Source organism: Puma concolor, chromosome C1 (assembly GCF_028749965.1).
Source record: "Puma concolor isolate L17-30 chromosome C1, mPumCon1.1.hap2, whole genome shotgun sequence".
NCBI classification, from domain to species: domain Eukaryota; kingdom Metazoa; phylum Chordata; class Mammalia; order Carnivora; family Felidae; genus Puma; species Puma concolor.
Genome location: NC_141674.1, coordinates 106,778,245 through 106,800,692, shown reverse-complemented (window position 1 = coordinate 106,800,692; position 22,448 = coordinate 106,778,245). Strand labels below are relative to the sequence as shown.

Here is a 22,448-nt window from a genome sequence, read left to right as displayed (position 1 = left end):
GCTCGAACTCAAGAACTATGAGATCATGACCTGAGCTGAAGTCGGACGCTCAACCGACTGAGCCACCCAGGCACCCCAAAAGATTTAAAAGATTAAATAGAGATGAAAATGTGCCAATCAACTTTGCGCTTTAGAAATTTAGTTTTAGGGGTGTGTGGGTTGCTCATCAGTTAAGTGTCCAACTCTTGATTTCAGCTCAGGTCAGTGATCTCTAGGTTCGTGAGTTTGAGCTCCCCATTGGGCTCTGCTCTGACATCATGGAGCCTGCTCAGGATTCTGTCTCCCTCCTTCTCCAAATAAACTTAAAAAATAAACTTCATGAAAAAAAAAAAGAAATTCAGTTATTAAAGTTGCCGTGGGCAGGGGGATGGGGGAAATACGTGATGGGGATTAAGGAGGGCACTTGTTCTGATGAGTACCGGGTGATGTATGGAAGTGTTGAATCACTGTATTGTACACTGAAACTATTATTATATTGTATGTTAACTGGAATTTCAATAAAACTATAACTAACTAAATATTTAAAGAGTTGCCATGCACCTCGTGGTTGAAATACCATGTCCCTCTCAGACTTTTCTGTTTGCATTAGGGGACACGTGAAGAGACGCAGGAACAGTGGCCCTTTTCGGGAGGCAAGGAGTGCTTCTACGACCTTCCTTTCCCACGTTGGGGCCGATGCCGCAGGTCTGCAGGGAGCTGGCTGCCGCTGGCTGCGTGTCCAGGCGGCTCTTAGCACCCAGCTCAAAGAAACAGGCCTTCGTGGCAAAGGTCCCGGGCAGGCAGACTCCATCTTCCCTCCACAAAACATTCAAGCAGCACAGAGCTGCCTTACAAGTGACATAACAGGCAGAAATCAGGAGCAGCTTGTTCACCACGCCCTTCTTCAGGCTCCAGTCCCTGCTCTCCACTGAAAAGGTCGCCAAGATAGAAATGACATTTCCCTCCACTACTTCCTCTTCCCATAGACCCTCCTTAGTCTTTGGAACAAGCCCCTGCTCCTTTCAGAGATGATACCACTAGACCGTGGCAAATACACAGCAGGGGCACGTTTCTGCCCTGGTTCTAGTCTCCAGACCACTTCATTATCTCCAACCCAAGTCTCCGCTCATCCCACCAAGCCTTCGAGGCCTGGGTTGAGAGCCTCCCTTTCCTGTGTGGCAGTACACTCACTCCTGCCTTCCAGCCTTGCGAGTCTTGGCGCCATAAGCAGCCCCACCCTGCTTCTACCCTCTTCATATTCTGTGAACAAGCACAGTCTAGCTATACCCATGCCAAGCAAGGCTGCCAAAGATAGACGAGAGCCCTGGGCTGCCAGAAGACAAACCCAGGTCTGGAATGGAAGGCTTCCAACGCATTCTGAAACCTGGAGTGTGAATTAGCTGACGAGCAGAAAGGGGAAGGACAGTCCGAAGAAAAAAAATTTCCATTCTTTCCATTAAAGGAGAAAGGAAAGCTAGAAGGAAGTGGCCAGGGATAAAGGGGGCTATATTTCCAGTTTTTTTGGTCTAGAAAAGATTCATGTAAATTTAGCTATGCCCCGGGGCGGGGGGGGTGGGGGTGGGGGTTGTACATTCAACGGCATTCTTAGCATAAAGGAAAAAAAAAAAAAAGATCACCGACTAATTGAATGAGAGAGAGCCCAGAGCAAGCCAGAAACGAGACCCTTGAACAGCTGCAGTCAGCATTTCCAGAGTGCCTGCTATTTCTGCAAAGGACCTAGAGTTGCTCCCATTTCCTCCAGTGCTCTAAGTAATGACAGGGCCTCTGCCGTAACCACTTCTTCTCCAGTCAAGGAGGAAACACACTGGCCCAGCTTAGGGGGTCCCACCAGGCCACCACCCCAGACAGGGTCAAAGTTAGGGGCCACCTCCAATAATGAAGACCCAGACCATGAAACGGAGCTGCTTAAGGGGGACATTCTAACTCCTCTGAATGCCACAAAGTCCTTCAGTGTTTGGATTGTCTGCACCACACCTTCCAGATGTGACAGCGGGGTGCCCATCTTTCACAGACACTAAAACCATCCTCTTTCTTCCTCCCAGAAAAGTGTTGGGGGGGGGGGCGGGGAACAGACCAGCAGCTCAAAGAGACACATTAACATATTTTATTCAATTCGCCATACAAAGAATATGCCACAGGAAAAAAAAAAACATCAGAACTGGAAGGGCCCTTGGAGTCCATCTGATCTGAGCCCCCCTGGTTTTACAAATGAGGAAAGTGAACGCATAACACCTGGACGGCGCTGGTACACCAGCCCAGTCCTGATACACAGAAACACACACAAGTTCAGCCTTCTGGCTTTGAGCCAGCTAGAACCCCAAGACTTGATCCATGTTTATCTTTAATGTTTCTGTGTCCTATAGTACCACATCCTGATACTTATCTCCTTCTTGAGGCTGCAGGAAGAGCCTTAAAATTTGGTGAGGGTCAGGGTCATTCAGAGCCAGGAAAACCGACCAATTGTGGAGCAGAGGGTGCAGAGGGTTTAGGGGAAGAATTTAATCCCTTCCCCAAAGAGTTCGGATCACCCTTTCTCCCAAACGGCATACACTAAGACTCCAACGCCTCAGGGCAAATTTGCTTGCCTTTCTGAGGTTCAAATCATGTTTCCAGGAAGAAGGGAAAGAAGCAGGTAGAAGAAAAAGAGGAAAAGATTTAATTCTGAAATTAACAAGTCCAGCGGGAACACATTTTTTCCCCAGCGTGGAACAAATCCAAACACCGCAAGAGAAGGCTGTAAAACTCTGGTATTAAATCAATTGTGAGATGTAAAGGAAAAACACCAATAACTTAGCAAAATAAATACAACAAGAGTTTCGCTGAGATTGATGTAACCCAGTGAAAACAGTTTTTAGGCTCCTGAGTCAAGAAGACTGAGGTCTACCTGGCACTGCGTCTTAGGGGAAAACCCTAAGACATGCTGGGAACCTTCCCAGCAGACAGAAGTCACTTGCAACTATCTGTGGCCCTACAGAATCTTTACACTAAAAGTTATTCCCGGAATGTACATTTTCTTCTCCCAGGAAGACAAGGCTGGCCAAAGCTGAGGCTCACTGACTCTGCCCAGGCCTTGACAGGTCACCTGTGTCTATCTGTAGGAGGCCCGGGTCAGCAGTGGAACAAGTAGAAAAACAAACAATGTGTTGCTAAGAATGGATCTGTGTTTGCAGAGGGAACTTCATTCCCCCAGGACACCCTCCAATCGCTGTGGACATCTGTGCCTCCAGCTTGTAGGGCTGAGGCAAATCTTGTCACCTCCCCTGACTCTGGGGCAGCTGAACTCCAGTCTACAAGAGAAGGGAGGTTCTGCTACAGAGAAATAATACTACAGGGATAAGGATACTGCCCTGGCCCTTGCCGGCAGGAGAGCATCCTCCAAAGGGCTGCAGTGTCCCCAGGAGGTGCTCGTCCTCTGTCCACCCAGCATCCAGGGGTCAGGGGTTTAGAAACAGTGGGACACATGAACCCCAAGCCTCGAGTGCAGCCAGGGATCAGTCAGGAAGTCAAAGTTGGGGCTAACGGCCTACAGGGGTGGTGGGCTTCTCCGCAGGCAAGAGGCAGCAGCAACAGCGGCATCTGGCTCCATCCGCTCATGTTTCCACCACTCGGATAAGAGGCATGGGCTTATTAGGGCTGGGGGGCTTGGATATCCTCATGCTGAAAGAAAGTGGGAAACGCTGAGTGCTTCATGTTGCCTGCCCTGTACACAGCCACCCCCCACATTCGCCTCTAGGGTTCCACACTCCAGTGTTGGCTGATCTCTTGGTTCTAATGCCTTGAACCACTGACCGTCAGCACCGTCTAAGAAAAGATGAGGAGAGCGGAAGTACTGCTTGGGGGCGGGGCGATAAGAAAACAAGGAGCAGTTACACAGCTGAGAGGTGGGGACAGCTGTGGTTCTGGTTTTTTTTCAAAGTGTGTGATCTTTTTGTGAATCTCTTGGAAACAGAAGTCCCTCTCCCTAGAAGTAATGTACTCATTATACACTCATGACTTTTACAAACAATTTCAGGGGGTCCATTCACATCTAGAGGCTGTTAATGGGCCTCCTTGGGGTTGTGCTATCAGGCTGTCCGCTGATCTGGGTGGAGAATGGCTCTGGTGGAGAACAGGTGAAATTAGAGACCAAGAGCCTAAGATGGATTCACAAAAGCCTCTCCCTGGCCTCAGCACTGTCCTCACTTGCCTCACTTCCTCCCTGGGCCCCACTCACCTGCCCAGGCTCTCCGTCTTGGCCCAGGTCTGGGTGCTGAAGTTACCATGACTGACCTGTTTTTCAATCAGGTGTTCCATCCGGTCATGCATCTCTAAATTCTGTAATACGAGTTGTGCAGTCAGCGTTGGCCATTTTCTGGCTTGTCACGTGTGACATTTAACTAGATCATTATGCTCTCCCCACCTGTTTGTGCTACTGTCACAGCCACCCTGACCCTGCGTGCCACCACCGGCGTGCCCTCTCCCCCCTTACCCCCCATTTTCACCACTCCGGATCACCCTCATCCTGCTGTTCTTGATCCTACCTCCCTCCTTCAAGAACTGTGTGCAACACTGATCGTCCCCTGCTGTCCTTCCTATACATTTCCTGTATATCATTTCTTGTAGCCACTTGAGATATTTACTTGCCTTTTGTTGACATGCATTTATATAAGATATTCTTGGGTCTTTGTTTTTTCACTATTGAAGTATAGTTGACACACAAGGCTACCTTAGTTTTAGGTGTAAAACACAGTGACTCCACAACTCTACCCGCTACATTATACTCATCATACAATGTTATTACAGTAACACTGACTATACTCCTTATAAGGTCTTTTTTTTTTTTTTAAACATATTTTATCTCTAAATTTAGAGTGCGAATTCTGGAGATAAACAACCCAGGCTCCCAGTTTTTTTTATATCTCCACTGCAAAGGACCTTCACACAGTGCCTGAAAAGCAATCTTCAGGTAGTCTGCAGGCAGGAAGGGTTCTGAGGAAAGGCAGAAATTAGACTAAGAACTTATGAGCGGATCAAGACCATCACCTTAGGCATGGAGAAGACCCCTCCTACGGAAAGCCCCCTGCTTCACAGCCCAGCTCTGTCAGCTCCTTTGCTCAGCTCATGGCGCAGGGCTCACACCGTGATGACGCGCCCCTCTGGAGTAGGGACAGGTCTTACCGGTGTGACTCCCTGAAGGTTCTCAGAAAACACTCGACTTGGCTGAACTGAACATCAACGGCCATCCCAGATACTCACTTCCGAGCAGGCAGCCAGACAGGATGAAGACCCCTCCAGAATCTCTCCCTCCCTAGGTATAGTCCTGTCTTCAAGAGCCTGCTCCCTTCCCAGGGCTGCTCAGGGCACACACCTCTGCTTCCAGGTAGGCGATTTTCTCCTTGAGCTCCTGGATGGTGCTGTCCTTTGACTGGACCACAGCTTTTGAATTCTGGAGCTGCAAAGATGTGGGGGACCATGGGGCTCATTTTGAAATGACTCAGTACAGGGGTGCCTGGGTGGCTCAGTCGGTTAAGCGGCCGACTTCGGCTCAGGTCATGATCTCGCGGTCCATGAGTTCGAGTCCCGCGTCGGGCTCTGTGCTGACAGCTCAGAGCCTGGAGCCTGTTTCGGATTCTGTGTCTCCCTCTCTCTGACCCTCCCCCATTCATGCTCTGTCTCTGTCTCAAAAAAAAATAAACGTTAAAAAAAAAAAAAATTTGAAATGACTCAGTACACACTCATCAAACTTCTCCCTGCTACTGGGGAGCCAGCAGAGACATAAGGCAGTCTTTTGCACCTCTCCCATGACTTGCTTAGCTTGCTTGCTTTCTTTCTTTCTTTCTTTCTTCCTTCCTTTCTTCCTTTCTCTCTCTCTCTCTTTTTTTCTTTCTTAATGTTTATTTTATTTTTGAGAGAGAGAGAGAGCACAAGCTGGGGAGGGGCAGAGGGAGAGGGGAACAGAGAATCTGAAGCAGGCTTGGCACTGACAGCAGACAGCCAATGTGGGGCTCAAACTTGTGAACTGCAAGACCATGACCCGAGCTGAAGTCGGACACTTAACCAACTGAGCCACCTAGGCGCCACTTGCTTTTCTATAAAAGCCTCATTTCAGTCAATATTGAGCTCTTGATTATCCCAGGTGTGTGGGGCGGGGGGGGGGGGGTGGTGGTGGTGGTGAGGAGAACACCACTCTGATGATCCCAAATCATAAATGGCTCAAAACCCATTCCATTTGATGTTGGGAAATACAAATTACTTATTCATTCAAGAAATATTTGGGGGCGCCTGGGTGACTCAGTCGGTTGAGCCTCTAACTCTGGATTTTAGCTCAGGTCTTGATCTCAGGGCTGTGAGTTCAAGCCCTGTGTTGGGCTCTGTGCTGGGCATGAAGCCTACTTAAAAAAAAAAAAAACAATTGTCGAGGCCTTACTGTGTGACAGGCTCTGTCCTAGACACTGGGAAGGAGTAATGAACTAACCAGAAAAATCCTGGCCCTAATGGAGCAGACATGTAGCAAATTCATCCTCCCAGTTAGGGGGTTTTAAGTTCTCAAAACAATTCCACAAAACGGCACATCCTTTTTTTTTTTTTTTTAAATTATAATTTTTTTTTAATGTTTATTTATTTTTGAGAGTGACAGAGACAGAATGCAAGTAGGTTGGGGCAGAGAGAGGGAGGCACAGAATCTGAAGCAGGCTGCAAGCTGTCAGCACAGAGCCTGACGTGGAGCTCGAGTGCACGAGCTGTGAGATCATGACATGAGCCGAAGTCGGACGCTCAACAGACTGAGCCACCCAGGCGCCCCGCAAAATGGCACATCCTGACTGTGCTACCCTAAAGCTCAGGTAGGGGAAGGCAGAAAATCTGCCATGAGGTACAAAGGTTGATAATCCACACACAGATAAGTGAGTATATTGTGACTTAATTATTCATTTACCAGCACTCTTCAAGGTGTACAAGTGACAAGCCTCTTCCTTTTTTCCCCATTGGAAAGCAGAAGGCAAATGACCAAAACCAAAGGGGAAAGATGGGAGAAAAGCGAATCCCAATCATTCAAACCTTGTAATTGGTAGCCGTAAATGTTTTATGGGACATGTAGGAATATAAACCAAGCTCCCCAGGAGAATGAACAGCAAAAGTGTGGATGTGACAGGAAACCGGGATTGGGTTCCATGTGGTGACCTCCCAAGGGGGCAGCTGAAGCCACAGAAGACCAGACCCTGCTTACCTGCTCTATCATCTGCCGGACTTTCCGCTGCTGGCTCTTGAGCATATCATCTAAGTGGTGGATCTTCTCCCGCAAGCCGGCCACTTCCTTTTCCAGGTTAGCCGCCCTGGGGATCAAGACCAGGAAGCTGAGGCAGAGGGAAAAGATGCTTTCTCTCTACCCAGGCACAGGGACAACCTCAGGCTTGGGGGCTTCCATGAACTGGGTTCCCTCTGCCCAACTCCCTGGTGCTCTGCCATGAGGACAAGGTGCAGGGACACCTTGGAAGGGCACAGCAGAGGCGCCACTACAGATCAGCTAGGAAGCTCAGCAAGGGGAGGTTACACAGGAAAGCTCCAGACGGCACAACTAGAACCGACAGGTAGATGTCCAGGGAAGCAGTCCTTATAACACAGGATGGACTTGCTCAGCATGAAAGCTGCCAGAAAGTGGACTGCCTCAGGTGTGAGGAGCTCCTCATTCCTGGAAAGATTCAGGTGGGAGCTGTATGTTCCTAAATCTCCTGATTCCCAGACATTGCTGTTTCCTCTGCCTCTTCTAAACTGGCCCAAGATCCCCAGAGGTAAGGTGACCGGGCAGGGTGTCTAGGAGTTCAGGCCTCTGAGGGTGGGGGTGGGGTACCATACAATCCGAGCCCCCTCACATCCTCCCTTTGCCTCAAACAATCTGAGCCACCCTCAGCTCTCCAGTGCCCTATTTCTCAGGCTCTTTTTATTGAGAAAATCAGCCTTTATGATGCATAGCTATCGTTGCCATTCCCAAGCCTCTGTTTTGGATTATCTGGGTCTTTTTTGTTTTTCCTGCTGCTTCCTCTCAATTGCCTGCCCACGAGCACCACTGAGAAAGACGGAGTGCTGAGTAATTTAAAACAATTCTATGAAATCGAGCCCAAAGGAGGCTACAATAAAACGTCTGCAATTTTCTATGCCCAGACTAGTAAACCTAGAGGTTATTCCTCCAGGTTAGAAAAGACGATGTCCCCAGCTGACTGAGGGGCCCAAGAAGGCAAGGATCATGTCTTAACAGACATGGAACGCCTTAGAAGGCCTTCCAGGTGATGGCTGTTGAACTTAAAAAGATCTAACTTATACCATGGAGAATAGACCCCATATGCTGGTGTTAACTTTGATTTATCATTTGAGATCTTATTTATTAATTGCCAGCAGCATAAAGAGTTTCCAAATTCTTAAATGTCCAGAATGACCCAAACTTTGCCCTGTAGGTTTCAATAGTCTGGGGCCTCTGATCCCCTGTGATCAGAGGGAATTTGTAAAACCCTCTAACTTGGAGTGGAAAGGATCCCAGAGATCCCCTACATGCCGCTGCTGACAGGTGGGTCTCAGTTTGAGCTTCAAGTGACAGGACGTTCAGCATCTCTTCACGAGGCTGCTCATTGTAGCTCTCAATGAAATGACGAGTGAGGAAGTTACTTGATTTTACCCTCAAATAATTTACCGTTGTTCTCCGTTCTGGGGGGAGGGAACTGTGGCGCCATAATACCACATCTATACCCCGTGTGAAAAGTGGTGGAATAACGTGCCACAGCGAACAGCAGGTGTTTTACCAGCTTACTTGACCTTGGCTCTGACACCATGAAAGCATTTTCTTTAGTTCCTACTCCACAGAAAATGAACTCCCCAGAGATGGCAGCCTCCCAAACAGTATCTCCCTGGGTGGGGCCCCATCCCGAGCAGCCACATGGTGAGTCACGGCTGGAAGATCTGACATCAGCACTAGCTTCCTCCCCAGGTCTGGCCACCATGGGAGCTGCAGGCAGCATGGCCCGCCCTCTTCTCCCTGCACCCCAGCTTCACAGTGAACAAGGGCCCTTACTTTTCTCGTTCTGTTTGGCAGTCAGTGTTCTTGATCTGCAGTTCCTCCAAGGCCGTCTCCCCCTCCCTAACCTTCACCAGTAAGGCCTGATGCTCCTGGATGGGCCAAAGGGAAGAAAATCTAGGATGAGGACACGAAAGCGGTTTCTGTGTTTGGGGTGAGAGGGGCCCGAGGGCTCGAGCTCAGTCCCTGCCGGGCCTGGACAGCTGCCAAAGAGCAGCAGGCCAAGCTGGTTTGATGGGGTGCCCTCCCGTGTCAGGGATAACCCTTCCCACCCTCAGCACACAGAAACTTCCCAGCCTCACCCAGCTACCCAGACGGAGAGCCCAGCCTTGCGTTATCAGGCCCACCTGCTGGCTCTGGCTACTGGTCCCTGGGAAACCAGGCCCAGCAGTTCCTTCACAACAGTCTTCAAAAGCCCATAAAGGGCAGCTGTACAACAACCCGACTGAAATGGAAACGGGTTCAGCTCTTGTTAGGGAGGGCTGAGCTGAGCTGAGAGGAAGACCTCTTGTTCCTTAAAGGCGAAAAGGTTCTCGAAGGTATTTGCTGAGGAAACCGTGAAGTGTGCTTTTCTGGAGCTGGTCAGAAAAGGAGACTGCAGCCATCTCAGTGAGTCCCGGGGCCCCCACTCCCCAGCGCGGGAGTCAGGCCCTGAAGGTGAGACTCCCACAGTCACCTCCTGCACGCCCAGCAAGCGCTTCTGGAGCTCTCCAACCTCTGCCTCCTTCTGCTGCACTCTGTCCTCTGCTCTCTGAAGGGCCACTCGACTCTGTTCTGCTTCTCTCTGGCACTGGCTGAGTGTGACCTAAGACAGGACAGGGATGGGTGAAGGGGGCGGAGGACAACAAGCAAACATGGGTAAAACACCTCAGGAGAGACCCCGGGACCCTGCGCACAGTGAGAGGAGAAGGGAGGCAACTCTCTCTTTCCCATTTGAGATTCTAGGATGACTTGGGAAACTAGCAGGGTATCTCCGTTTCCAGGGCTCACCGGCACAGGACTGATTGGGCACTACTTTAGAGTCACACCTGGAACCCAAAAGCACTTTCTGGATGGAGGACTTCTTCGACACCCCCACCAGTCCTCCAGTGCCACCCAAGCTTAACCCCGTGCCACGGCTTTCCTACAAATGCAAACGCAAAGAATCTGGGGGCGCACACCTTGCACATCCTTCCTTCGGTGTCCCCACTCTTCCTCCCATCAAGCAATCCTGCAGCCTGCATATAAAGGACAATGTGGCACCTGGAAGGGCAACTAGTAAGCACCAGAGAGAACTGCTCTTTAGCACAGATGATAAGCCAGTTTGGGAGGGATGGAGGCAGAATTTGAGAAGGAAAGTAAAGGAAGAACTTGCCTCCCGTCCTCCACATGCCAACTACAGGACTTAGCTTAGACGCCCTTTCTTCCAGAAGCCTTCACACCCAGGCAAGGGGTCCTTCCCCTGTGTGCCTTTCTTTGTTGTAGCACCGAGTGGATTTGGCCCAGTCACTCGTGTGCACCCCCCAGTGGGCCACTAGCAGGGAACTGGAGCACCATTCCACTTCCAGAGCTCAGCACAGCACCTGGGGCACACAGTCACTGCTCAAAGACATCGTGAGTGGAACTGCTATCCATCTGTCCAACCCTCTCCTGTTGCAACTGAAAGCCAACCAATCTCCCCGGGGTACACAGCTAGGGAATGATGGAGCCAGTGCTAGAACAGTGACCTCATCATCCATTTCAATTCCTCCCAGCTACCCCACACTGACTCCCTAGTCACTTAGTGAAAAAGAATCCCCATAACCTCTCAAAGAGGCAGCCCTGGGGAAACAGAACACTTAAAGTAGGCAGTTTGTCTGACTCCTCCCAAAGTCAGAATCGGGGAAGAGACATGTGGTGGACACATCCAAGCCGCACACCAGCCCTGTCCAGAGCAAACCCACTGCAAACCCTGACAGCAAGCTGCTAGTAGAGCAGAAAACCCACGCTTATGGGCATGTTGTATTCACAGTAAGTGGCAATCTTGCCCCTTGCTGATCCCTGGTTCAGAAAAGTAGATTGGAGAGTCGAGTTTACCAGCAAAGATGAGAAAATCCTCCAGATGTCCCATATTAGCCTGGAACAGGCCAGCCCCACAGGCAAGAACATGGAAACAAAACCTCTCCTATCTGTACACAACACTGCACCCAGGCTGATGTGCACTCAGAGCAGGGCATAGAGGGCCAGGCCCTGACCCTCACACTCTGCTGTAGGATCACACTCTCCTCTGCCACATCTGTCCCTGTTGCTCCAGTCAGCACTTCCCTGAAGGACCCTCTTAGTCGTAAGATGGGGTGCCAACCTACCCCGGTGGTGGGAACAACCCAGGCAGGTGCTATGGACCAAGAGCAGCCCTTTCTAAGAAACTGTGGGCAGGGGGCTATAGCTGTCGGGACCTTCTAGCCTCAGGCTTTTACTCAAGACACTTCTTCATTCAAGCTTTGAAACCCAGAGCTAACAGACCCTTCCATGTATGGCCAAGACCAACAAGTACTTCACAAGGCCTCTCAATGTAGAAATTCTTTCCAAAATCCACAGTCTGGTCAACGTTACAGCCTCAACATCCCCTTCCTCCTATAGTGAATAGCTGGTCACCAAACTGATACATCATCAGCCAAATTACCCAAATTGTGGAATCTGAAATCGATGCAGCAAACTCCTTTACTGCACAGCCACTGTATTCTGAGACCAAACTAATCTCAGTATTACACTAAGTCCCAACTATTTAGGATAGGAAAACTGACTAAATGGATCACCAAGAAAAATATAGGTTATCTTATATTTCTAAAAACCTTCAAAACAGTAAATAGACTTACATATCTTACCTCACTCAATCCACACACCACACTTGTGAAGTATATTCCATGACCCTTTTTACAAAAGTTGGAACCAATACTTAGAGAGGTCAAATTAATGGCTCAAATAATTGATCATCTGTAAAGGCGAGTGATCATTCCCTGTGCTTTCTTCCTCCCCCTCAATATCTCTCTCAAAAATTCTCTTAGTCCCATGAAAGAGAAGCATTCAGGCTGGGCTTCCTCCTACCACCAGCTCCTGGCATACCTGGGCAGGGCATAATCCTATCATTACATATTTATGATACAGAAATACTTTACATGTGGATGAACAATAGCAGATAATTAACAGATGGTTAATCTTACATAGAAGCCTAGTGTTTGCCCAGTGTACCTCATTTTATATTCAAAGAATTTTCTGTAAAGTATGGAAGACCTCACACACTTTTATTTATTTTTTATTTATTATTATTATTTGTTTTTGAGAGACAGCACATGCAGGAGAGGGGCAAAGAGAGAGGGAGAGAGAGAGAGAGCACACGCAGGAGAGGGGCAAAGAGAGAGAGCGCACGCAGGAGAGGGGCAAAGAGAGAGGGAGAGAGAGAGAACACACAGGAGAGGGGGAGAGGGGGAGACGGGGAGAGGAGGAGGGGGGGAGGGAGAGAGAGAGAGAGAGAGAGAGAGAGAGAGAGAGAGAGAGCACGCGCACGCAGGAGAGGGGAAGAGAGAGAGGGAGAGAGAATCTTACACAGGCTCCATGCTCAGCACAGAGCCCGATGCAGGGCTCGATCTCACCACTGTAAGACTGTGACCTGAGCCAAAATCAAGAGTTGGATGCTTAATTGGTTGAGCCACCCAGGTGCCCCTTCTCACGCTTTCTGTAGTGGAGGACTTTCACTCTCTACAGACCTTGGTACTTTTTAAATCTTCCATCATAATAATTCAGTATTACTTTTGTAATAATAACTAAGATACTCATTCAAGATCGCAAAGTTCTTCAAAGTAAAGACTTGACTTCAAGTCCTCTGACTCCATGGGCACAGATCTTTCTACAACCACACTGCTCCATCCACTCACCCAGTCCACACTTAAGAAGTGCCTACCACCTTACGCCAGGCATTATGCCAGACATGGGGATGCAGGGTAACCTTGACAGCAAAGTCCTTGCCTGCATGGTGCCCAGAGCCCAGTAATTCTTGTTGTGGTATTCAGAGAAATGACTGAGCTTCCTGCTATCCCGAACCAGCACCACCACCCAACTTCAACCAGTGCTGATCTTCAAACTGTGGCCTAGCCTTGAACAGCAAAAACTCTAAGTGTCCAGGAATGGGAAAAGCAGACAGGAAAGTGCCCAGGCCTCAAAGCCCAGCCTTTCCAATTGATGGCACCTGGCCAAGAAGATATGAAGTCCGTGCTAAGTCACTGGCATCTGTATCTGGCAGCCCAGCCCTTGGGGCACTTTCTCCCCCAATCCCAAATCTCACCTCAAAAGCCACACGGTCTGACTGGTGCTGCCGCTCGGCCTCCTGCAGCTTGACAAGCAGGTCCCGCACGGTCTTCCTCAGGCTCTCGACATCTTCATTTATATAGGTGTCTGCCTACAGTCAGAACAGGGAAGAGAAGGTGAAGCCACTGTGTTTGTGTAGGAGAAGGTCCCCCACAACACATACTTGGGCCCTCTTGTTCAGACCACCCTCTCATATCACTCAAGGGGACAGCTAGTCTTAGGCACCCGGGAGCGACGAGTTAATCACACAAAAATGCTCTCTCTTCATATTCCAAGGAACTCAACTAGCCTCAAGTCATCTGAGGATTTTAGGACACACTCAATAATTTTTATGCATGTATCAATTCATTAATGGGTATCCTCACATGTGTGCCCTGTTTCCATGAGACCAGAGCTCTCTGAGAGCAGGGACCACGTTCCCCTTTAGACTACAGCATCCCAAGGCAGGGACAGTGCCACACCCATCACGAGGGGCACTTCCCAAAGGCACATCTTTGTCTTTGCATCTGGCTCAGGGTTATCTGGCTATAGGGTTACTGATGAATGAGCAAAAGCACCCAACGAGTCCAGGAATCTCATTCAATGTGGAAAAAGGTGTCTTCATTGAGGTTACTGTGAGTCTCTCCCCAGACACACCCAGTTGTGGGTTGGTGGTTAGCGCTGAGCTGGCATGTGGGGTCTTGCCCCCACCTCTGCCGCACAGGCACCAGACACTTCAGTTACCAGCTCCCAGCAAGTCTGACAGAAAAATCTCTCCCTGCCTCACATAGTGGGAAGCAGCAACACCTTTAAACCAGAGCACGGAGCTTGCAGCTGGGAGGACGGTGCCAGGGTCCCAGTAGCTGCGCTATCACTGAGTCCAGACCATGCCCCGCCTTACAGGCTGCCTCAAAACTACGATAATATCCGCTGGGCTTAGAGCTTGTGAGAAGACAGAGTTGAACAAACAGTACCAGGTGTTATTGTAACGTGGTGCCAGAAGCACATTTGCCAAATATGGTAATTCAGGAGAAGGGAAAAAAATCCAAACTGCACATCCAAAGTGAGTAGTTAGGATCATCACAACATGCCAAAACCTAGCCGTGAAGTTACCCAGCCACCTCCCCTCTATCTGTACCTAAGCTGCTGGGCAGGTGAGAACGATTTCAAAGGCTCCTGGAAGCATAACTACTACGTGTTTATTTCAGATGGCGTTCTTAGAAGACTATTTAATGACATGGAAAATTTTCAGTGTGGTATGAACAGAAAAAAGGTAGTTATTAGAACTTGTAGAAGTTAGAAACACACTAGATTTAAGCATAGCAATGTGGATAGACCCCAGGAACATGGTGTTGGCTAAAAAGGGAAAAGATAAAATATAGCACTAATTCATTATGAAAATTGAAAACACACTTATAGGCATACCGAAATCATACATTGAATATATTAGAGTTGGGGAGGGGAGAGGCAAAAACAAAACAAACAGTAAATCCAGTGAGAGGTCTTTACTAGATCAGAGATGATAATGTACCCTGGATTTTAAGAGATTACTTTAAAAATATAAAATCTTTAAAAAAGCAAGAAAGAAAAATACACTGGAACATTGGTACTCAGGTTTGGCTAAATATTAGAATCACTTGAAGGGTTTTTTTTTTTTCTTTAATTTTTAAGTACTCTCCATACTCAATGTGGGGCTCGAACTCACAACTCTGAGATCAAAAGTTACACGCCCCTACCCACTGAACCAGACAGGCACTCCCTGAAGAGATTTTTAAACTCCTGCCGACCAGCCCACATCTCAGATCAACTAAATTACAGTCTCTAGGTCTGGCACCAGGCTTGTCTCCTTTAAAACTCCCAAGGCTGGGGCACGTGGGTGGCTCAGTCGGTTAAGGGTCCAACTTTGGCTGAGGTCATGATCTTGCGGTTTGTGAGTTGGAGTGAGCCCTATATCGGGCTCTCTGCTGTCAGCGTGGGGCCAGCTCTGGATCCTCTGTCCCCGCCCTCCCAGCCCCTCCTCCACTCATTCATTCTCTCACTCTCTCAAATTAAATAAATAAACTTAATTAAAAAATTTTTAAAAAGCTTCCAAACCTATTTCAATCGGTAGTGAAGGCTAAGGGCACTGCTCTAAAGGGATCCACCTACTTCAATCCATTCACAGTGGATCCTTTGAAGGAAAAAGATTGGAGAAGGAGGATTTGGGTTTGTATGTTTCTCCATTGTTTGAATTTTTACAGCAAATGATACTCTTCTATTTAGTAAGACAGAAAGAACAATAATAAAGATAATAAAGAGATCAGGGAGGACGATACCCTGCCTCCTGGCAAAGACATAGTTACCACTGCTTTCCCCGTTACCTACCTTACTTACCTCAGGTGGGCTGCTATACAGTGTTGTGGGGCTTGGATTTAATCCGTTTGGCTTTTCCAGCACCACCTGTTCAAAGAAAAATAAAATCGGTAGTTAACACAGCCCAAACAACGAACTTCGAAACATTAATTTCCTAAGATCTCATTCTTAGGAAAAAAAGAAAGAGGTGGGAAAAGACAGAGAAAGAAGGAAGAAGAGGAGGAAGAGGTGATGGAGAAAGAGGAAGAAGAAACGGAAAGAAAGAGAAACAGAAGGCAGCAAGGGAAAAAAAAGACTTCAAGTGCTGGGTGGGAAATGGAGAGGAGAGGTAAGGCGTGGAGAATGTGTATGGCCGGGGGGGGGGGGGGGGGGGGGCAGTGCTGAAGGGAGGCCCAGGCTAAAAGCTTTCAGCCCAATGGAAAACATGCAGGCTGACTCCCAGAAGCCCAGGGGATACAAGCAGCTGCCTGCCACCAACAAAGAGTCTGCCTTGCCCCTTGGGGATCCTGACAAGGTTTGACAAAGCATAAAGCAAAAGGTGAAGCGGCTTTTGCTGCAATTCTTTCCAACCCAAAGCCTGATTATTCATCATACGACCGCTGGTCTGTGCAAACAAGGGCCCTGGACTTTGGGGCCGGTCTCTGAGCAGATCAGATTCCTCAGCCACCTGGCAAAGCACCTCCCAGCAGCCAGATGGGAGCTCGGGCGGGGAAAGTCCTACCTTCAGCCACAGCAAAGCGAATTAGGGGGAATCGCCACACAAGCCTAGTAAGGGCTCACGCCAAAGAGGAACCTTGCTGCCACTAGCTGCTGAATCCCTGTTTCCCTCAGGGGAACGAGGGCAGGGGCTACTAGAGAAAGACAACTCCCCCCCCCCACACCCCCCCCCTGACTCCAGCCAAGTGCAAGTGAAGGAGATATAACTCTGAATCTAAAGGAGGACAAAGGTGAAATGGAAGAGACTGTTCTCCCCTGAGGACCCTTCCAGCCTCCAATTTTAGAAAAGCTGAAAAGCAGGATCCCAGGCTTATCCGTCCGTCCCAAGAAGTACTCTTCAGTAGGTTCGCTATGACATTTACTGGTGACCTTCTGCATCCCAGATACAGGGGTGGGGGTGAACCCTAACCTCAAGGAGCTTCTGATGCCGGGGCAAAGACAGCTACTGACACAATAATGGACCAGGACCGAGATTTCCAATTCACAGCCCGGGTGTTACCCCAATTACGCAAGACCAACTATGAGAAGTTTGGATTTACAGGTACTGTCTGCTTTATAAGACTGTACTCCAAAAATACTGATCCCAGAATCCTTACAGAGAAGAGGTTTTGCCAATAACGGTCATTTTGTTCACATGAATTCCACTTTTATGCAGTGTGTGGGAACAAGTGTACCTTATACCTAGGCTGACCCATGTCAATGCCAGTGCCCGTCTGCTGGAGAGCCCCAGGAAGGCTGGGAGTGCTCCGAGAAGCCAGCACTGCCTGTACGCCCTCCTTTTCTGGCAGCGGTGGGAGATTCGGCACCCACAGCATGACCGGCAAAGGGGACCGCCCGGCACAACCTCCTCAGTGAGGACCTAACCACTGACCATTTCCTATTACCTGTATCTCCTGTCCTTGGAGAGAGTCTCCTGGATCTCTGTCAAGCTTGCTACTTATGTCCTCCCGCAGCTTCTGTAGGCAGTTCCGGGCCTGGGAAGGGATGGCAAGAACCCTTAGCTCTGGGACAAGGAAAGAGAGTGGCCCGACTCACCCAGCTTTGTGCCCATCCCTGACCCGTACTCCTGTGAGCCAAGCTCTGGCTGGGGGAAGGAGGGATCCCAGGCAAGTGGGGCTGCAGCACAGTCCCTCCTACACGAGCAGGAAACAAAACCCCGTCCTGCTGGAGCTAACACTCTTGCTGCAGAGACACACGACACAAAGGGCAAACAAGTGGAACATGTAATATGTTACATGGTGACAAGTGCCAAGGAGCAGCTGAGGCCAGGGAGAGGGTCAAGAAAAGTTAGGGAAAAGAGACTGTCAGCTTTAGAGAGGAGGCTGGGGTACAATGGGTACAGAGGACACGTGGGAGTTAATAAATACTTGCTGATTCGTGGATTGGTTGAGTAACAGGAGGGTCAGAAATGATACCTGACTCAATGGGGGACAGTGGCAGATGGGAGAAGACCAGACCCCACAAAAGGAGGGAGCCAAAAAAATGTGAGCTTCCCACCAAGGGAGAGGTGCCCACCTCCTGGATATACTGCACCTCACTCTTCAGCTGGTTGATGTTTTTCTCGTGGATCATCTTATCTCCAGCCCTCCCCTTCAGGTACACCTTCAACAAGGAGAACAACACTACTGATTAAGAAAGCTCCTTAAAAGTTAATTCCACCTAGGCAGGCTCATCCACTGGTAAAGGTAAAACATTACTGCCTTCTGGGTGGCACTTGGAGGATTCAGATCAGAAGGCTTAGAACCAGCTAGGCTTGCTCTTTGACCTATCAAATCTACTCCTGGAACTTTATCCTAATGAAATAAATTTAGCCAAACTGATATAAGCACTCACACGTACATGTAAATTCATGCAAAGGGGGTTGTAACAAGGGATTTACACATTTTTCTCTATACATGCTTGAATCTTTTACAGTCCAGAAAATATTTATTGGGACACCTGGGTGGCTCAGTTGGTTAAGCTGAAGCATCTGACTCTTGATTTAGGCTCAGTTCATGATATCATGGTTGTGGGATCAAGCCCCAAATCGGCTTCTTGCTGACAGCATGGAACCTGCTTGGAATTCTCTCTCTCCCTCTCTCTGCCCCTCCCTCTGCTCACACATGCACGTGTGTTCACACATGTAAACTTGCTCTCTCTCTCTCTCAAACTAAACTTTAAAAAAAAGTTTAAAAATATTTATTACCTGTATTATAAAACACATACACAATTTAGTAACAGATGTTCAGCAAAATATTCTTTATAACTGCAAAAACGAAATAGGCATAATGTCCAACAATGAGGGATTACTTGCATAAATTATGGTATGTCTATAACAGAACACTGTGCAGTCATGAGAATACCAGACACTTACATTTATGGACACAGAAGATTTATAAACCAACATTAAAGTGTAGGGGGACAAGCAAATTGTAGAATAGAGGGTATATAATATGATTTAACTTTTGAAAAAATACATATGTGTAGGAAAATGTTTGAGAGGATACACGATAAAGTATTAAAAACAATGATTACATTGACACAATTATAGGGTAGTTTTGCTTTCTTTAAGGGCCATGAAATGACTTTGAATAAGAAACAGAAATTAAAGGCATCTGGATTGAAAAGAAAGAGGGAAAATCACCATTTGCAGAAGTGATCATGTATATAAAAATACCCTAAGGAGTCCACTAAAAAATTATCAGAGATTATAGCAAGGTTGTAGGATATAAGATCAATATACAAAAAATAGTTGTATTTCTATACATTAGCAATGAAGAATCCAAAATGAAATATAAAAACAATTCTATTTACAAGAGCAACAAAAAGGAAAAACACTTAGAAATTAACAAAGTTCAAGACTTGAATTCTGAAAATTACAGAACATTGTTAAAAAAATGAACAAACATCCCATTTTCATGGATTGGAAGACTTAATATTGTTAAGACAGCAATACTCCCCAAATCAATCTACAGATTCAACACAATTCCTATCAAATCCATGCTAGCTTCTTTGCAGAAACTGACAAACTGATCTTAAAATTCATATGGAAATACAAAGGACCCTGAGTCCCTAAAACAATCTTGAAATATAAATCTCAACAATATAGTAACAAAATGTTAACAAAAATAACAAAGCTACAGCCAGTAATCAAGACAGTGTGGAACTGGCATAAGGAGAGACACATAATTCAATGGAATACAAATGAGAGTCCAGAAACAATAATACAATAAAAATACACTAAACTAATTTTTGACAGGGTGCCAAGACAATTCAATGGGGGGAAAAACAGTCTTTTCAACAAATGATGTTGCTATAAATGGATATCCACATGTAAAAGAATGAAACTGGATGCCTTCCTTATACCATACACAAAAATTAGCCCAAAATGGATCATAGACCTATCTGTAAGAGCTAAAACTATAACTCTTTGAAGAAAATATAGAAATACATCTTTGTGACCTTGGGCTAGGCAAAACCTTCTTAGATAAGACACTAGAAGGACAACAAAAGAAAAATATATATAAATTGGATTTCATCAAATTAAGAACTTTTGTTTCAAAGGACACCATTTAGAAAGTAAAAAACAAAATACAGAAAGGACAAAGTTTTGTAAAATATTTCCAAATCATATATCTAATATGGGTCTAATTACTATCCAGAACCTATAAGGAACCCTTATATCTCAAAAATTAAAATCATCTTTTTGGTAAATTTAATTAATCATCAAGAGTAATTCTTTTGGGGTGCCTGGGTGGCTCAGTCAGTTAAGCACCTGACTTTGGCTGAGGTCATAATCTCTCTGTTCATGGGTTCAAGCCCCACATCAGGCTCTGTGCTGACAGCTCAGAGCCTGGAGGCTGTTTGGGATTCTGTGTCTCCCTCTTTCTCTGCCTCTCCCCACCCCTCTCAAAAAAAAAAATAAACATTAAAAAAATTTTTTTTAAAGAACAGTAATTCTTTTAGACTATTTACTGCTATTTTAAAATTCAAATATAGGGGCACCTGGGTGGCTCAGTGAGTTGAGCATCCGACTTCAGCTCAGGTCATGATCTCATGGTTCATGAGTTTGAGCCCCACAGGGGGCTAGCTATTGTCGGCGCAGAACCCTCTCACTCTACCCCTCCCCTGCTTGCACTCTGTCTCAAAAATAAATAAACATTGGGGCACCTGGGTGGCTCAGCTGGTTGAGCATCCAACTTCGGCTCAGGTCATGATCTCACGGTTTGTGAGTTCGAGCCCTGCGTCGGGTCGGGCTCTGTGCTGACAGCTCAGAGCCTGGAGCCTGCTTTAGATTCTGTCTCCTTCTCTCTCTGCCCCTCCCACTTGTACTCTGTCTCTCAAAAATAAATAAATGTAAAAAAAAAAAAAAAAATTAAATAAATAAATAAACATTATTTATTTATTTATTTTTTAATTTCAAATACAACAAAAATAACACCGTGGAGAAAGTGTGGTGACATTCATCTGTTATACCTACATGTAAACTCTCAAAACACAATTGAATTGAGCCTGATGCGAGGCTCAATCTCACAAACCATGAGATCATTACCTAAGGTGAAATCAGGAGTTGGATACTTAACAGACTGACCCACCCAGGCACCCCTCAAAGAGCTTTAAAAAAGAAATAATGACGGGCGCCTGGGTGGCTCAGTCGGTTAAGCGTCCGACTTTGGCTCAGGTCATGATCTCGCGGTCTGTGGGTTCAAGCTCCGCGTCGGGCTCTGTGCTGACAGCTCAGAGCCTGGAGCCTGTTTCAGATTCTGTGTCTCCCTCTTTCTCTGACCCTCCCCTGTTCATGCTCTCTCTCTCTATCAAAAATAAATAAATGTTAAAAAAAAGAAATAATGAACATTCTTTTATTTAAAAAAAGCTCCATAAACACACCTCCCACCTGACTCCACAACCTCCAGCAGCTAAATATGGCCAGTGGGATAGGCACCTAGGAAGATCACCTCATCCATTTTCATGCCTGGGTCTGGACTGCACCAAAGTCACTACAAACTGACTGTGGTCTCCTGGTGTTAATTAAGATCTTTCCAGGAAATGACCAGGAACTCGCATTACAGGTCTGGTTCTTCCAAGTCAAACCACAATGTCCCTGTGGCAAAGTCAGCTGCCGCCTGTCACATGCCTGTAAGGAGAAAGAGGGGAGGGAGGAAGAGTGGAGGTGAGCAAAGTTTACCTTAATGATCTCCTCGTGTCCATCATTGGACTTCACCAGTTCTGAGGCCAACGAATGGCTGGTTGAGCGGCCAGACACCATGGCAAAAGTCCTCCTACCCGCCTGTCAAAGAGAAAGAGAGAGAGAAATGGTTCTGAAATCATGACAAGCCCAGAACTTCTTCTGTCCCTTGACCAATGCAGAACACCTGCTCCTCGAAAGATTTAAAGGGTTAGTCTGATTTTCCCTCCAAAAACTCATTTCAACCTCTACCAGAAGCCACACAGCAGCAACACCGGACAGGGAAAATTAGCAGAAATTGCAGGTTAGTTTTACTTTTAGTGGGACCTCCCCACCCCCAAAGCAGTGCACAAGGCTGAGTTCAGGGGGTGTGTCTGATAGGAAGTGACCCTGAGCAGCAGCAGGGATGGCTCCAGACAGCACTGTAAGGAGTCAGCAGCAAGGAGGGAGAACTGGCTGAGGGGAAGAGGCCTCACCCCACCAGAAACCTCGATACCTTCTCGGCTATGTGTTCAAGTTCATCTCCTGTCAGTTCACTCTGTAGAGTCAGCCTTAGAATGTCCACGCTCCCCTAATAATGACAATGACAGCAACAATCACCCCTTACCTTTACAGTCCACTACCGGTACCAGTGCACTTTTGCCAGTCCTGTGGGGTGGTCCTTATTATCATCATTTAACAGATAAGAAAAGCTGACGTCTGAAAAGGTGACATTAGCTTGCCCAATATCAGTCATTCCTGGGTAGCAGGAGGTCTCGGGATCCTCTGACAGTGCTCTTTACACCACACCAGAGACTATTGCTCTGTGTAGCTCCAGAGGGGCTAGCCACCTTGGTCCTTACATTACAGGAAGCACATTACGTGGATTCCCCTCTC

The 22,448-nt window shown here is 47.4% G+C and overlaps 1 protein-coding gene across 11 annotated transcripts in view; it reads right to left on the bottom strand.

Annotated features, from left to right (window-relative positions):
* Positions 1-2,083: 2,083 nt before the first annotated feature.
* Positions 2,084-22,448, bottom strand: part of TUFT1 (tuftelin 1) — a 41,977-nt gene continuing 21,612 nt past the window's right edge. For 2 of the 11 annotated variants that reach the window (XM_086718217.1, XM_086718225.1), the window contains exons 2-13: positions 22,069-22,143; positions 21,573-21,674; positions 17,924-18,010; positions 17,293-17,382; positions 15,704-15,778; positions 13,338-13,451; positions 9,717-9,845; positions 9,038-9,132; positions 7,205-7,331; positions 5,348-5,431; positions 4,214-4,314; positions 2,084-3,657 (exon numbers count right to left, since the gene is read on the bottom strand). In XM_086718217.1, the coding sequence (XP_086574343.1) occupies positions 3,591-3,657; positions 4,214-4,314; positions 5,348-5,431; positions 7,205-7,331; positions 9,038-9,132; positions 9,717-9,845; positions 13,338-13,451; positions 15,704-15,778; positions 17,293-17,382; positions 17,924-18,010; positions 21,573-21,674; positions 22,069-22,143 (1,146 nt within the window). In that variant the 3' untranslated portion in view covers positions 2,084-3,590. The remainder of the gene's footprint in view (positions 3,658-4,213; positions 4,315-5,347; positions 5,432-7,204; positions 7,332-9,037; positions 9,133-9,716; positions 9,846-13,337; positions 13,452-15,703; positions 15,779-17,292; positions 17,383-17,923; positions 18,011-21,572; positions 21,675-22,068; positions 22,144-22,448) is intronic. The other 9 variants (XM_086718219.1, XM_086718220.1, XM_086718218.1 and 6 more) reach the window with 9 other exon arrangements.